This window comes from Moschus berezovskii, chromosome 16 (assembly GCF_049115385.1).
Source record: "Moschus berezovskii isolate FMDL1 chromosome 16, NW_MosBer_1.0, whole genome shotgun sequence".
Lineage (NCBI taxonomy): Eukaryota > Metazoa > Chordata > Mammalia > Artiodactyla > Moschidae > Moschus > Moschus berezovskii.
The window spans coordinates 5,001-22,119 of record NC_142475.1 but is presented as its reverse complement, the minus strand read 5'-3'; the positions used below and the strand labels follow the sequence as shown (position 1 = coordinate 22,119).

Genomic DNA, 17,119 nt, shown 5'->3' with positions numbered 1-17,119 from the left:
ATAGATTTCCCTACCCTGGCCCTCTCGGAGGCCCTGGCCTGTCCGCAGACCACACATGACCTCAGCCACCGGAAAGGTTGGGCTGGGCCTGGGCCCCAGGCTCCCGTGCGCTCAGGGCAGGTGTCCAGCCTCAGCCCGGGTGCAGTGAGGCCGGGGTGCAGGCTCACGGCGTCCCCTCCCTGCAGCGGGGCAGGCGGCTAGTGTGCCGATCCCGGCCACCCGCCCTGAAGACCACGGAGCAGTCCGAGCACGAGCTGATGGACAAGAACAGGGCGGAGCCGCTGTTCTTCTTCACGTAGCGCGCGGGCCTCCCGCTGGCTGAGCAGAAGCAGACGGAGGCGTGGGGAGCAGGGGCGGAGCCTGCACGCCCGCACGGGCCCCTCACCCCCCACGCTGTGCCTTCGGACTCACCTGAAATAAAAGTGGTGTTGCTTGGGCGCCTCCAGGCCTGTCTCGGGAGGCGGACACAGTAACAAACTCAGTCTCCGCTCATTGTCACTCAAACCAGGAAGTGATAAGGGTGAGAGGAAGAGATGGTTAGATGGCATCACCGACCGAGTGGACTTGAGTTTAAGCAAACTCCGGGAGGTAGTGGAGGACAGGCAAGCCTGATGCGCTACAATCCATGGGGTCCCAAAGAGTCAGACGTGACTTCGTGGCTGAACAGCAATGCTAAGGGGTGAGCCTGTTTGGACTTCCTGTCAGTCAGCTGCTGAGACAGACGTGACTGGGGTGGGATCAGTTGCCGCTCTGCACAGGGTGAGATGGGAGATCAGCTGCACGTTAACCTGAGGTGACGGGGTAAAAACTCCAGTGTAAACTGAGGTGATGTGTGGGGTCCCCCCTAGATCCACCCTGGGATCTTCTTCAGCTCCACCCAGTGCTGATGGGCTGTAGGATGACTCTCAGTGGCCAAAGAACAAGTGTGGGAACAAGCACAGTTACTCTTGAGGTGAGACGTGGGCTCAGAGCCGGGCTCTCTGAGACTCGTCGTGGAGTCCATCCATTTTCCACCTGAGGGATGCAGAGGGTCATCTCTAGGTGGAAACAGTGGAGGTGCGGGGTCAGCTCGTCTCCACCACAGGGTGAGGTGTGGGGTAGCCCCAGCTCTGTAGTGGGCTGAGGCCTGGGGTCCACCCAGCTCCACCGTGGGGTGAGGTGTGGGGTCAGCTTCAAATCCCCATGGGATGAAGTGTGGTGTCCTCCCCAGCTCCACCGTGGGGTGAGTTCTGGGGTCAGCCTCCAGCTCCACTGTGGTTTGAGGTGTGAAGTCCACCCCAAACCCTTCCGTGTTGTGAGGTGTGGGTTCCTCCCCCAACTCCACTGTGGGGTGAGGTGTGGAGTCAGCCCCAACCCCATTCTGGGGCGCAGTGTGATGTCAACCCAAGCTCTACCGTGGACTTAGGTGCCAGGTCTGAACCAAATTCACCGAGGGGTGCGGTGCGGGTTCAGCCCCAGCTCCACTGTGGTCTGAGGTTGGGGTCAGCCCTAGCAGCTCCATGGGGTGAGGTGTCGTGTCATTCCCACCATGGAGTGAAGTGTGGGGTTCAGCCCCAGATCCACTGTAGTGTGAGGTATGGGGTCAATCCACACTTCTTCCGTGGGTTGAGCTGTGGTGTCAGCCCCAGCTGCACCAAGGGCTGAGCTACGGGGTAACCCCACCATGGGATGAGGTGCAGGTTCAGCCCAAGCTCCACCGTGGGGTGAGGTGTGGGGCCTGCTCCAGCTCCTCCATGTGATGAGGTGTGGGGTCAGCCCCAGCTCCACCATGGTCTGAGGTGTTGGTTCAACCCCACTGTGGGGTGAAGTGTGGGGTCCAACCTCAGTTCCTCCATGGGGTGAGGTGCGGGGTCAGCCCCACCGTGGGGTGTGGTGTCAAGTCAGTCACACCTTGGGGTGAGGCGTGGGATCAGCCCCCAACACCTCCGTGGGGTGAATTGTGATGTCAGCCCCAGCTCCACTGTGGGGTGAGGTTTTCGGTCAGCCCCAAATTTTTCGGTGAAGTGTCGGGTCAGGGCCAGGTCCACCATGGGTTGTGGTCTAGGGTCAGACCCAGCTCCACCGTGGGGTGAGGTGTGGGGTCAGCCCCCAACTCCTCCGTGGAATGAGGTGTTGTGTTAGACACCAGCTCCTTCGTGGGGTGGTGTTGGTCAGACCCAGCTCCACCGTGGGGTGAGGTGTGCGGTCAGCCTCCGCTCCACCGAGGGGTGATGTTTGGGGTCAGTTGCAGCTCCACCGTGGTCTGAGGTGTTGGTTCAACCCCACTGTGGGGTAAGGTGTGGGGTCAAGCCCAGCCCCACCATGGGTTGGGGTGTCGGGTCAGCCCCGCTGTAAGGAGAGGTTTGGGGTCAGCCCCAGGACCGCCGTGGGGTGAGGTGTCGGGTCAGCCCCACCGTGGGGTTAGTAGTGGGATCGGCTCCAGCTCCACCATGGGGTGAGGTCAGGGTCAACCTCGTCGCGGGGTGAGCTGTGCGGTCAGCCTCAGCCCCACTGTGGACTGAGGTGTGGTAAGCGAAGAGTCGGACGCGACTGAGCGACTGAACCGAACTGAACCGAAGGGAAGAGGAGAAGGGGACGACAGAGGATGAGCTGGTTGTACGGCGTCACTGACTCAATGGACATGAGTCTGAGCAAACTCTGGGAGACGGCGATGGACAGGGAGGCCTGGCGCGCTGCAGTCCGTGGGGTCGCAGAGTGTGGGACACGACCCGGGGACTGAACGAACAAGAGGTATTCACAAGCAGAACTCTTAAGGTTGCTATTGCAGGGTATGGCCACAAGGGGGCAGGATTTTTTTCATGCCCAGTTGTGATTACCTTGGAAATGAAAGTTTTTGAGTTTTAACTCAGGACTGTAATTTAATACGGAATGTACTTGAAGAAACATCCAAAAGCTTGTGTGTTCTTCCTGAACATTCTTATTTATTTGTTTTAATAATTTTATTTATTTATTGGCCGTGCCATGCATCTTGTGGGATCTTAATTCCCTGACCAAGGATCGAACCCTCACCCCCTGCTTTGGAAACACAGAATCTTAATCACTGGACTGCAGGGAAGTCCCCCTGAGCATTATTTTTTTAAAATTAATCTTTATTTTTTATTGTAGTAACATTGATACACTATGTGTTGTTCGTGGCAGGTGAACCGAATGTATTTTCTATTTTGTCGTTGTTGTTCAATCTCCGAGTCATGTCTGATTCTTTTTGTAGGAGCGTTCCCTTTTCGCCAGGCCCTGTTACACTGGTAAACATCTATTTGTGTATACATAAGTGTACATAATTATAAATGTCTAGGTACATAGATATATAAATGTCTGTATGCACAGATATATAAATACTTCGATATATAGAGACATAAATATCTATATACATAGACATATAAATGTCTATATACGTGGAAGATGGCTACACAGTGGAAAATGCAAGAGACAACCTTATAGACAAATTAAGTGATACAGATAGTGGCATTTATCAGTTCATACTAGGAGAGAGAAACATAAACAATTTCAAAATAAAGAGAACAAATCTAACCACGATTCACGTAACTAGTTTTAATCTGGTGGTGATAAACCAAGTCTACAAGGGGAGTCAGTAGATGATGGCAAATTCTGGAAGGGTCAGAGAGTGAAAACAAGTTAAATGTTTCATCTTTGTTTACAAAGTATACCTTTGCAATTTACGGACTCATACTTGTTGCTCCTCCTTAAGTGTGTATCATCCTGCTGCTACTGCTGCTGCTAAGTCACTTCAGTCGTGTCCGACTCTATGTGACCCCATAGACAGAAGCCCACCAGGCTCCCCCCTCCCTGGGATTCTCCAGGCAAGAACACTGGAGTGGGTTGCCATTTCCTTCTCCAGTGTATCATCCTATCTATCCTCATATGCCCACATCCAAACTGTTTTAACTCAAATCATTCCAAGCATAACTCCAACTTGTTGCAACTCTAAGTAGAGTTGCAATTGTTGCAATTTCATGAAAAAGGCACCTTGTGATTCTTTTTTATAGACTAGTAAAGGCAAGGATTTCTGTCTAATGTTTTTTTTTCAGAGGCCTTAAAAGTCATTTAAAATTTCAACTCTTCTCCCTGCTTCACTTTGTTCAGATTCAATTGACATGGGGAAAGCTATCGAAAGAGGGTTTAATGTAATCTGAACTCACCAGGTGTGTCTATTATTTGGTGTACATGAAGATCTGAGAAGTAGATTTTGATGGATATAAAAAGAAATATTATGGATGTAGAACATAGTTAGAAATTGTGAGAGTCATTTGGCCAGAGAGCAGTCACAATGGGTCAGCTTCATCTCCCACACCCGTGAGGGCAAGTTTATCTTGGCAATAACATCAGCAACCGAGGAGTTAAAAGTGTTATCACTGTGAAAAATGATCATGAAAAGAAATCTATGAAGTGTTTTCACAGACAGAGCACAGCTTTCCAAGAGGCTTTAAATCTCAGGTAAAGGTTTTATTAGTTGAATCTAGAGTGGATTACAGACTCTCTGTAAGTTTTACAGACTGTTCAAAGTAACATTCTATTCCATCCTGGAATGAATACATTACCTTTTGGTTCATGCACTTGTGACACACTTAATCAGACTTACAGACAATCTGTGTTGCAGGGTGTTCTAAACCAACTTGTGCGTGCCAGCTGCAGATCTGACGAGAAACGCTCACTCTCCCGTCTCTGCTGTTCGGTTGCTAAGCTGTGTCTGACTCTCTGTGACCCGTGGACTGCAGCACACCAGGAATCCCCGTCCTTTACCTGTCCAGTTGCTGAGCTCTGTCTGACTCTCTGACCCGTGGACTGCAGCCCGCCGGGAACCCCCGTCCTTCACCGTCCCCTGGAGACGCTCAGACCGCTGTCCGCTGAGCCGGTAACGCCGCCCAACCGCCTCTTCCTCTGCCGCCCCCGGCTCCACTTGCCTTCAGTCTCTCCCAGCATCAGGGTCTTTTCCAGGGGGCTGGCTCTTCACGTCAGGCGGCCAAGGGATTGGAGCTTTGGTTTCAGCATCAGCCCTTCCTGTGAGTACTCAGGACTGATTTCCTCTAGGATGGACTGGTTGGATCTCCTTTCAGACCAAGGGGCTCTCAGGAGTCTTCTCCAGCACCACAGCTCACAAGCATCGGTTCTTTGGTGCTCCGCCTCCTTCCTGGCACTACTGTCGCATCCGCACACGACCGCCGCAGAGCCGGTAGCTTTTATCCTCACGGGTGGGATCTCAGACTTGCTTTCACACGTCGCCTGCTGTATTCAGACTCTTAGTTCATGCTTCACGTAACCATGTAGTGTTGTATTTAAATCCAGTTTGAAACAAAGCTTTATTTTAAGAATGTTTTGCCTACCAGCAGTGTTCTATTTTCACCAGAACCTCTTACCTTGTTATGACATCTCAAAACTCAGAAACTCTTACATGTTGATATGAATATCAATTTCATTTTAGCAGAGTTTGAACAGAGACGTGAAAAAATCAGGGTGCCCATTTTATCAGGTTCCTCCAGGCAGAAAATTGAAGCTTGATGTTGTTCAGTCACTCAGTCGTGTCCAACTCTTTGTGACCCCATCGATTGCAGCACTCTGGGTTTCTCTGTCCTTCACCGTCTCCCGGAGCTTGCTCAAACTCATGTCCATTGAGTCGGTGATGCCGTCCAACCAGCTCATCTCTGTTGTCGCCTTCTCCTTCTGCCCTCAGTCTTTGAAATAGAAACTGTTAGAAGGCAGAGTTCATGCAGCTTATGGGCTCCTTGACTCAATTTTTTTGCAAGAATTTTCTTATGTATTTTTTCAAGTGTGACCTTTCCTTCATATAATAGCAAATAACAGAATTAGAAGAAACTAATTTGAAATGATGGATTGTTTCTACCCTGACAATCTGAACACAAAGGAACTAGTGGGAACTGCAAAGATCGGGGGGCCAGGCTTTTAAGAATGTTTTAGGTAGGCAAATAATAACTAGTATGCTTTAAATTTTAACAATTTTTATTCTGATAAAGAATATCCTTTTCTAGAAGGCATCCAGTGTGGCTGCCTCCTGCTGGAAGCCTTGGATGATGGAATCAGGGCACTTCCTGTCTGTCTGTACAGGACCCTGGGCTCAACTCTAAGGAATCCCTGGATCTCCCCTGGATCCTGGCCACCGCTTGCCAAAAGATACTGGTAACAGTTTTGTTCTGGCGATTGAACTGTTTAATGACAAAGATTCTTTCAGTTTCCTGATATGGGCGACATGTGGAGTCCAGTAATGATGATTTCTTTAAGAGACTTACGTGCCAGCTCCTACACGAGGGTGAGCCCCCTGTCCAACGATGAGAGACCCTGCCTGGGTGTGACCTGTACCGCCAGGGAGAGCAACTTTATGCTAGTTTAAACCTGACTGATGCTGAAGCTGAAACTCCAATACTTTGGCCACCTCATACGAAGAGTTGACTCATTGGAAAAGAGTCTGATGCTGGGAGGGATTGGGGGTGGGAGGAGAAGGGGAAGACAGAGAATGAGATGGCTGGATGGCATCACCGACTCGATGGACATGAGTTTGAGTGAACTCCGGGAGTTGGTGATGGACAGGGAGGCCTGGCGTGCTGTGATTCATGGGGTCGCAAAGAGTTGGACACGACTGAAACCTGACTGAGTTCTGTCTACATGGTAGATTTAGACCTCTCTGTCTTGTCTAGGGGCTTCCCTGGTGGCTCAGGTGGTCAAGAATCCGCATGCAGTGCAGGAGACCTGGGTTCAATCTCTGGATTGGGAAGATCCCCTGGAGAAGGGAATGGCAACTGACTCCAGTATTCTTACCTGGAGAATCCCATGGACAGAGGAGCCTGGAGGGCTACAGTCCATGGGGTCACAAACAGTCAGACGTGTCTGAACGATGAACACTTTGACTTTTCAATCCTGTCTGCCCTGATTATGTTTAGACAAGACTGTGTGCTTTCTACGATGAGAATATTTCCACCTGACCACGTCCTGTGTGCACCAGGATGTGGAGACCTGGGTGCAGCCTGGGCCTGTCCTCTGTCCTGGAAAACTCCGTGCCCGTGTCTGAATGTCAGTGCTCAGATGTCTGGGGTCTGGAGCTGAGGTGGGCTTCTCTGGGTAACATGCCCTCCTCTGAGTGGGGTTCCATGGCCCTCCCAGGGGTCAGTGCTGCAGTAGGGTTCCTAGTCTTTCCTCCTGCCAGGCTCATCTGCCCTGGGGCTCATGGAGACGCCTCAGGTGGGCTACCTGGTAATTATTCCAGTTTTCAGCTCATTCAGTTTGAGTAGGGAGGCAGCTTCACCTGGTAAATTGATTCCAGGGTGCAGGGATCAGGCAAAAAACCAATGGGCAGCAGGTGAGTTTGCTGTGTGATCTCCTTCCGGTCGGCCGTCGCTGCTCAGCAGAGACCAGACCTGCCTCTCAGCTTCCAGCCCCATGCCTGGTATGTTTTCTCAACACCTCAGTGGGAAAACAAAGGGTAGAGCCTGCTGGAACCAAGGTAGTGTGTTCAACATTATTGTGACGGCTGTAAAAACAGTATCAGACAGAACCGAAGGGCAGGAGAGGAGGACTTCTCTGGGACAAGTGTGGGGAGAGGAGACCCACCCTACGCTTCTTTCTACCATCCCAGGAGCTTCCAGGAACCCACTTGTTTCCACCTTAGGGGCCCAGCCATCAGGGACCTGGTGTCCTAACCAAGAGTCATGCGACCCCGGATGCAGGGTCTGGGGTTGTGTGGGTCTCACCGCGCCCACGTGGGTCCAGATCCTGTACCCGGACACCCTGTGTCTGCTCTTCACCTCAGTGTGTCTTGCCCCTCGGAGATTCCCAGCATCTGAGTTGAGGGTGTTGCCCTAATTAACCTGTGGTCCTTTTTCTTCTTTTCATCTTGGGACATTCACATGAGGTGAGGCACCTTTGAATGGGTTGCTGCTCTGTGTTCTGCTGAGTGAAAACCGTTGGTGGTGTCATATTAATGTCATAGCGTATCACATTTCTAATCCATAGGGTCGCCACTGTCTGGGGTTCCCTAGATGGATTTCAGGTAATTTAATTTTTATTTTCTATTGGAGTCAAGTTGATTTCTATCGTTTTGTTAGTTTCAGCGGTATCAGAACTCAATTTGATTTTACATAGAAGCGTATCTATTCTTTCTCCATTTTTTTCCTCATATAGATTATTACAGTCTGTTCAGTAGATTTCCCTGTTATATTCACTAGGTCCTATTTGATTATTAATTTGTTAAATATTAGTGTCTAGAGTTAATCCTAAACTGTTATCCCTGCTTTGCCTGTTACTCCAGGTGTTTCTTGACTTCCTACTTTTGCATTCCAGCCCCTATAATGAAAAGGACATCTTTTTGGGGGTGTTAGTTCTAGAACATCTTATAGGTCTTCATAGAATCTTTCAGCTTCTTCAGTATTATTGGTCAAGGCATAGACTTGGATCACTGTGATATTGAATGGCTCGCCTTGGTAATGAACAGAAATCATTCTGTCATTTTTGAGATTGCACCCAAGCACTGCATTTTGGACTCTTATTGACTATGATGGCTACTCCATTTCTTCTAAGGGATTCTTGCCCACAGTAGTAGATATTATGGTCATCTGAGTTAAATTCACCCATTCCAGTCCATTTTAGTTCACTGATTGCTAAAATGTCAATGTTCACCCTTGCCATCCCCTGTTTGACCACTTCTAATTTACCTTGATTCATGGACCTAACATTCCAGGCTCCTATCCAATATTGCTCTTAACAGCATTGGACCTTGCTTCCATCACCAATCACATCCACAACTGGGCGTTGTTTTCACTTTGGCTCTGTCTCTTCATTCTTCCTGGAGTTATTTCTCCACTGATCTCCAGTAGCATATGGGGCACCTACCGACCTGGGGAGTTTATCTTTCAGTGTCATATATTTTTGCCTTTTCATATTGTTCATGGGATTATCAAGGCAAGAATACTAAAGTGGTTTGCCATTCCCTTCTCCAGTGGACCACGTTTTGTCAGAACTCTCCACCATGACCCGTCCGCCTTAGGTGGCCCTATGCAGCATGGCTCAGTTTCATTGAGTTAGACAGGCTGTGGTCCATGTGACCAGTTTGATTAGTTTTCTGTGTTTGTGGATTCTACCTGAACTACCTGTCTGGATTCTACCTGAACAAACACAAAAGGGCTTGAGTCTCACTACTATTTCTCCATAAAGCATCACACAAACATCCAATCCAGACTAATATCCAATCCAGACTAATCTTTTCAGGGTCCACAGTACACTGCTGAGGGTGCTTATACACCAGGAGGCAGCATTGACAGTAAGGAGGCTTCAACTGAGATTCCCAGGACCAGCAGAGGTGAAGACTGGCTTAATTTTGCCTTGAAATTCCTAGTGACCTTGATCCCACAATGCAATCTTGTCCCAGCCCAACATAGCACACACTAAACCTTTAAAAATTGTTCAGTGAAGGGCACCCTGCCAGACTGTTTCCACTTCACCCCAGTTCAGCAGTGGGACTCAAGCCTGCTCAGCCTCCAGGGATGGAATAGCGTCCCAAGCCAGGGAGGGCAGACATCATACAGTAGGCACTGTTTTCCTTCCCTTTTCTTTAACATCTTGCCAATACTACCCACAGCATAATCCAGTTGACCTGCTGCGATGATTGTCACTGTACTGATTCAATATGAAGTCATCTATAGGTTTTCTCTATGGTGTTCAGGGGACTATTTGCCTTAGGAGTTTGAGCAGAGTGATGAGCATCAGGTCTTCATGCCTTTTCTACCTCAGATACCCTTTTTTTTTTTTTTTTTTTTGCCAGTGGAAAGCAGGAAGATAACAGGTAACTGGTCTGGATCGTCTCTTAGAGCTACAGAGTTGTACATCTGTGTGGGTGGAAGGGAGGAGGAAAGGGTACACTCCACGTGGGTGATTCATTACAGGGACAGATCTGCTTTCGTTTTGGGTACTTACCCGCTAATTTGTTCCAGGCCGGGCTCTTTCTTTCTGAAACCCTTTCTTTGACTTTGAACTCTCAGCATCTCTTTCTGGGATGTCAATTTATTGCCTTCTATGTCTGTCCTCACTTGGCCTAGACTAGACCTCATATACTCGGATCTTCCTCTGCCTGACTGACTACTCTTGGCCTCCTACCCTTCATGGGCCATCCATCCGTGTCTCCAAGGGTTAGAGTTACCTACTTTCTGTGTTACTTTTTCTGAGTGAGAAACCATTTACTGGATCTATGTACAACATTTTGTTTAAGCTTCAGTCTCTCACTGGGGATTTTGCGGGGTGCACGTCTAGGCTCCTGAGGAAGAAGTGCTCAAGGTTTGTTGGGGTGCAAGTGCCTTTTGATCGATGGAGCTCTCAGGAAACAGGCCAAGGTGCGGGAATGACATAAGGCCTGACATGAGAGTGTTTCTTTCAGGCATTCAGACTGTCCATCTCCATTCTAGTGGCTGCTGTCAATGGGTGTTCCCACCCACAGCCTAGGGCGATTCTTCTTCCTCTAGACTCTCTTCCAGGTTGATTGCCTATAGCCTTGCCATGTTGGCATTTGTGAGTTATCACAATGTGACTTCCCATTGTCCTTTCGATTGGCATTCCTGCAATAATCAGGGATGCTGAGCGCCTTGTTTGGTGGGGGAGGTTGGGTGAGTCTGTGCTTTTTTGGTTTTTTTCTTTCTTTCTTCTCCTTTAAGGGTGGAGGACAATTTTCCTTAGGCAGTTGGCTTCCTGAACAGCCACTGCCATTCCCTGGGGGCAACTGTTTCAGAAGCCCAGGCCTTGCGGATTGAACTGAGGTGCCTGTGGTCATGTTGTAGTTACAGGAAATGTCCAAAAGGAGGCAGCACATTCCCATGCCCTCCTTTGGATTCTAGGGGCAAGCGGACCCTCAGGGCCAGCTGGCTTCCTGGACTGTGCAAAAAATGAGTGGGATGTGCCTGAGCAAAGAAGACAGGGCCTGAGTCTCACTCCTTTCCCCTACAGCATCTCACAAGCAGCCCGTCCAGACGAGTCCCTTCAGGGCCCACAGTGCACTGCTGGGAGTTCTTAGGTGTCTGAAGGCTGCATTCTCAGGAAGGAGGCTGGAATGGGGACCCCCAGCACCAGGAGAGGGAGAGGCTGCCTGAATAACCTCACATATGCAGATGACAGCACCCTTATAGCAGAAAGCAAAGAAGAATTAAATAGTGTCTTGATGAGAGTGAAAGAGGAACATGAAAAAGCTAGCTTAAAACTCAACATTCAAAAAACGAAGATCACGGCGTCCGGTCTCATCACTTCTGGCAAATAGGTGAGGCGTCAATGGAAGCAGCGAGAGTGATTTTTTTTTTTTTCCAAAATCACTGCAGATGATGACCGCAGCCGTGAAATTAACAGACGCTTCCTCTTCGGAAGAGAAGCTATGACCAATCTAGACAGCACATTAAAAAGAAGAGATATACTTTGCTGACAAAGATCCGTCTAGTTGTAGAGCTCGGTGCAGGTGCCTCTGAAAAAGGGACACAGACAGCCTTCTCAGAGACTGACAATTTGCTTTATTTTACAAGCGCTCTTATATAGTTTAACAAGGAAGTAAGACTTTAACAGCTATATCAGCATGACAAAAACCAGGACACCTGTGGAGTGTTGATAAACTTAGATTTACATAGCTTTACCAGACCTGCTGGCTCCACTTCTAATCGTAATCAGTTTCCTAAGCTTCAGGTCAGCTATCAATCAAGGTTACCAGCGTGGCTTTCAATTAACTCAAGGACTACTCGCGCAGGGAGTATTCCTAAAGCTAAATAAAGAAGAACAAAGAAAGTGTTTCTTAGGCTAGGGAGTGTTTCTTGCGCTGCATGCCAAGGGTTGTTAAGGGCCGAATGAAACAGCTTCAAAGGGCAAGATGTTTGTGAGAATGTTGGAGACGTGCGAAGCGAGGCCAGCCCTCCACCAAGGCCTCTGGTGAGGACCTTCTCCTCAGGCACCTCTTCCTCAGTTTCTCAACATCTCCTCCCTTTCCTTTTTAATGCCAAGACGGCTGCAATTGTTTTTACTCCTGTGGTGTGGGCGTAGGAGGGCCTGGTCCAGAGGCATCAGAATCCTAGAAGCCCAAAATAATAACAACAGCAATCAATACATAGGGCGGCCAATGCAGCGAAGAAAACCACTTATGAGGATCAAAAGAAGAGAAGGCGTTAGACAAAGCGTCATAGAAGGCCGAACTATACATCTCGGGGGGCAATTGAGCATAATAAGGGCTAATTTGTTGCTTAAGCCTGTCTATGTCTAAAGCTATGTTAGAGCTATTATGAATCATTTGTAAATGGGCCTTAATAACTTCCCAAGGATATTTAGTGTGATTATAAGGTAAATTAGTAACACAAAAGTTAGTAAAGTTCCAATAACATTTTAACTTCAATTGTGATTGTATTCTCATTATCTGATCCCCTACATACAGTAATGCATCCTGGAACTCATCTAGGTGTGCCTGAATCTGTTGATCTATTTTAGCCTGTTGGGACCATAGCTCCTGAGAATCTTTGTGCCAGGTAGTAATGAATTCATGATTTTGTATGGAGTTATACAAAGCCATGCCAGAGATAGTCCCTAGGAGATTACACCAATTAGACTAATAATCCCTGCTATAATCCACCCTACAAATCTTTTGTAACGCTTAGACAATCATTTTACCAAAAAGGACTGAAACATGGAATCAGTCCAGGGCTCAGCCAGAGAAACAGGTATCCATAAGTCCGGTCGCTGTTTCATGAGGAAAAGCCCATCAGTACTCTGGTTGAAAACAATAGTATGATTCAAACAAGTATAAAGCTGACAATTAGTACCGTTGATTAGTTTTCCATCATGAATAAATTTTCCCATAGCAAACAAAAAGGGAGGGTGCACACAAGCTTGTACACAGCCCATAGAATTATATTCTATAGTATAATTTTGTTCCCCCAAAACGCGAGCATGGCCTATGGAGGTGGCAAAGGGATGTAGAGAAGCAGGTATTTTCCAGATGTGCCAATGTTCTGGTCCTAAATGAGGGGTTACTACATGAGGCCGAGGGGGAGAGAGGCCACCATTATACCAGATTAAAACATCGTCTCATTGATGCCAGAAACCCGTTACAGAACGTTTGAATTGAACCTCTCAGTAAGATCACATTCCGTATTTTCCCAGTCTGGACAATTAACAAACATACCATGAGGCCCCCAGTCAACAAAGGTAATGTTCGAATGAATTGATATTTTCCCAAAAATTCCCCTGCAGTCAGTCTGTCCATAGCAACGGTGGTCCTTGATGCTTCTTTCTCTAGGATACCACTTCACATGGTGGCTCATCAGGAAGAAATAAGGAGCTGGTTTTGTTGCCAATTTGTCCATGATGGTATTTCTTGATGTTGTTTAGCAGAAAATATGCAGTGGCAAAAAATCCCAAACGAAAACCAGTTTCATTGGAGTAAGAATACCCCCAACCACTGAGGGTATATAGTCATGCACAGTGGCCCCTTCGCAAAGCACGTAGGCAGAACTCGATACCCCAAGGATATATTTATCCTCTTTGCCTCTTCTTGTGGGTGGCTTGGCCCGCGCTTAGACCAAGGCAGGGGGAAGTGTTCACTGTCGTCGGTAAAGACAAGGGGACTTGCCTCATCCCATTCAGCGAACTGCAGCAGTGGAGGGGTCGGGACGTGTGCCCAGTGTGTGTAATTCGCACTTACCATGGAGGCACAGGACAACACGGCCAACATACTCAGGAGGAGCTTATCCAGTGTCTTGGGGGTTCCCGTTTCTTTGAGGACATCCTCGGCTTTCCGCATCAGATTCTTTATCTGAGCCCAGGTCGGGTAACTGGGCTTCCCCGGTGTCGTTTGGCCCCCTGCTGGCGATTTTCCAGCGAGACCGTAGCCATCCGCTTGGTGATGCTTGTCACCCACTTTGGCATTCCCGAGGGATTGGTCGGATCGGGGCAGTATATTCCGCTGCGGAACCCAAGTTTCTTCTCCTCCATCTGTAATGACAAGACCAAATCCTTTGCCTAGGAGTTTTAATACCCCTGGCTGCCAGTTATCTAAACGCTTCACCCATACAGTAATATTCAGTGCGGATGAAGGGAGAGTTTTAGATTGTTCAAAATGATGTTGTCCTCTCGTTACATGATCGTCATTTTTATTTAAAAAATTAATAGTAAATAAGATCAAAAGTAAATAATTCTTAATACCGTACTTCATGCCTAATGTCCCCCCTTTTAATTTTGTAGTTGTGAGCTTGAGAGTGCGATGCGCTCGTTTTATGATAGCTTGTCTCTGTGAATTGTAAGGGATGCCATGGATATGGCGAATGTCCCAATCATTTAAGAATGAGGAGAATGTGGCCGAAGTAAAAGCCGGGCCATTGTCTGTTTTGAGCGCAAGAGGGAGTCCCATCACCGACAATGCAGCAAGGAGGCCATGAATGGCTGCTTTGGCAGATTTTGAAGTGGCAGCAGTTGCCCATATGTGCCCGTGCCTGCACGGACGATTCAACGTTTGGCACGAATCGGCTCCTGCTGGCTTAGAAAAAAGTAGAGAAAAGATGGGGTCGAGAGGATTGCAGTGTATAACAGCAATCCTTTATTATGTAGAGTGCCCCTTATATATGCAAGGACAAACAAAATTTTAGTCAGTACATCAGGAATGTATATCCCTAGGGTTACAGAAAGAATTGTTCTTTTACACAATGATCTCTTCCTCTCACGACGTCAGAGGCAAGGTAATAACAAACTTGTTTGTCTTTTAAACTTAAACTACATGCCCTTCCCACTTGCCTCCATCCGCCTTAGCCCGGGGTTGATGTTTATCCAACATGGCCAAAGGGGTGGTGGGACAGGGGGCAACTGCCTTTACAGGCTCCTTGAAACAAGGATTGCTCCCAGGGCAGGCACCCGAGGCGCACCGCTCCCCACAGCTCCCCCTTTTTATTTCTTTAATGTTGGATAAAGATCTATTAAGTGAGGGCAGTTAAAGGGAGGCGTCAGGAAGTAGGGCGGCAGTAAGACAAGAGTTAACCATTCCTTTTAATACGGGTGAACGCCATGAGCTGGCGAGTGATAAAATTGGATAAGCATTGTACAATACAAGGACCACAACAGAGCACACATATAACCACAAGCAGAATCAAAAGCAAAGATTTCCACCAGTCTGTATGAAACCATGATTTGACTTGTTCCCAGAATGGCACAGAGGAGCCTTGCATAGCCTCTACTTGTTCCCTTCATATCATTAACAGCATCGGAAACGCTGGAAGACAAATCAGGAATATAAACACAGCATTCTACTTTTATAACAGCACAGGTCCCTCCCTGAGCAGCTGTAAGAATATCTAGAGCCATTCGGTTTTGTAAAACAGCTTTCCGCATTTGCTTTTGCTCTTCATTTAAAGCCTCTATAGCCCTTTTTGCATCTAGGAGGGCTTGCTGCGTGAAATTTGTTAGGGCATCTACATGTGCCATGATATCAGCATTGCCAAGGGAAGGAACAAAAACAGCAGTTAAATAATCATACCAGTGAAAAACCGATCGAGACCAACGAGCTTTCAAAAGGGGAAGATTAGCGGGGTTTTTCATAGTAGAGCGAGTGATTCAGCCAGGAGCAAACACAAATCCAAGGCTACAGCGTCCCACACAACCAAGGGGAAGCCAGGGCCAAACATTAGAGCCACAAATCCATCTTGTCCCGTTAGGAGCCACCCATCTTATACCGGGACTGTTTCCCAATCGGATCCCGGCCAGAGGGTGTGAGCATCACGATTAAAGGTTACATCAGTCACCCGAGTACACATAGAAGTAGGGGTAATGCCCACATGCTTTAACAAATGTTTGCCAAAGTCTTTCCCCCCAAAATGATGTTGATGTTCTCGTTGCTCCCAGCAAATGTCCGCTTGTCTCAGCAACTGTCCTTTCTCCGGGGTCATCCAAAAGTACTCATCCCAAATCTGATAATAATCTCCAAAAACCCGACTGGAACGAGTCTTATTTTTGCTGGTATTAGAATAAGTGCGGTATGCATCTTCAACAGCCTTATAACTCACATTAACGTTGAACTGTAGCGAGGAGCTTGCCTTCTGATTACCCATGTCGTTACACTCAGGAAGGGCAGAGACATTTAGATTGATGAGACTTCTGTGAGATTGCTTATACTGGATTAAAAAGTCACAGACTGCAGGAAAATGCATTTGTTGTATAGGGGATACCCACCAAGGAAACCCATCGACTACAGACAAAGGCATAGCAGTGCAAACCCAGCAGGCGGAGCTGTTGTGAAAGTCAGCATAAGAATGAGCCCATGACAGGAAGACGTTTCCCTCAGAAGAAAAAGGCGAGCTAGATACAATCAGAGCAAGGAGATAAGCCCCTTGCCCAAATACTGGGCTAGCAGAAGATTTATCCGCGGTGACAAAGCCTATCTGATTTAAAAGGAGCAGCAAAGATATAAGAATTGCAGTTGGAGAGGACGAGGATGATTCAGCGGCGTTTATGCGAGCCTCATGCAGCAGTGTTCTCAGCTGCTGACTGGTCGGCAACGGGGCAGCTTCCCTCAGGGTCAAGCGCTGCATCTGGGCGGTCAGGGATCGCCTCCGCCGTGCGTACCAGCCTTTCCGGGAGCCAGCGCGGTGTTTCGGCATCCTGCGGAAAAACACAAACATGACCCCTTCCCCAGATTAATACAGGATCGGGGCCGTACCATTTGCCATCCAATGGATCCTTCCATTTTACCAGAGGACGCGCCTTTGTCACATCATGATGCCAAAATCGCTGAGCTGCAGAGCGTCCATCGCGGTCCAGAGTCAAAAAGTTCAGAACGAATAGGGCGTGATAAAGAAGGTTAGTAGGGGTGTCTCCGTACACTGTCCCCCTTTTCAATTTATTAAGTTGATGTTTTAACGTTTGATGGGCACGTTCAACAATACTTTGCCCCTGAGGGTTGTAAGGGATACTGGTTTTGTGGGCGATGCCAAAACGACTGCAGAAAGTCTGGAAAGCCTTACCAGTATATCCAGGACCGTTATCAGTTTTTAAACAGCGGGGCATCCCCATGGTAGCAAAACAACGCAAGCAATGCTGAATGCAATGACGGCTAGCTTCCCCGGATTGAAGGGAGGCTAAAAGGAAGCCAGAAAAAGTGTCA

The 17,119-nt window shown here is 48.1% G+C and overlaps 1 protein-coding gene across 1 annotated transcript in view; it reads left to right on the top strand.

Annotated features, from left to right (window-relative positions):
• The window catches only part of LOC129542614 (cilia- and flagella-associated protein 100-like), a 29,928-nt gene extending 28,963 nt beyond the window's left edge, over positions 1 to 965 (top strand). Inside the window, 1 exon segment of the mRNA XM_088844636.1 lies at positions 186 to 965. Coding sequence (XP_088700762.1) covers positions 186 to 299 — 114 coding nt within the window. The 3' untranslated portion in view covers positions 300 to 965.
• Positions 966 to 17,119: the final 16,154 nt, after the last annotated feature.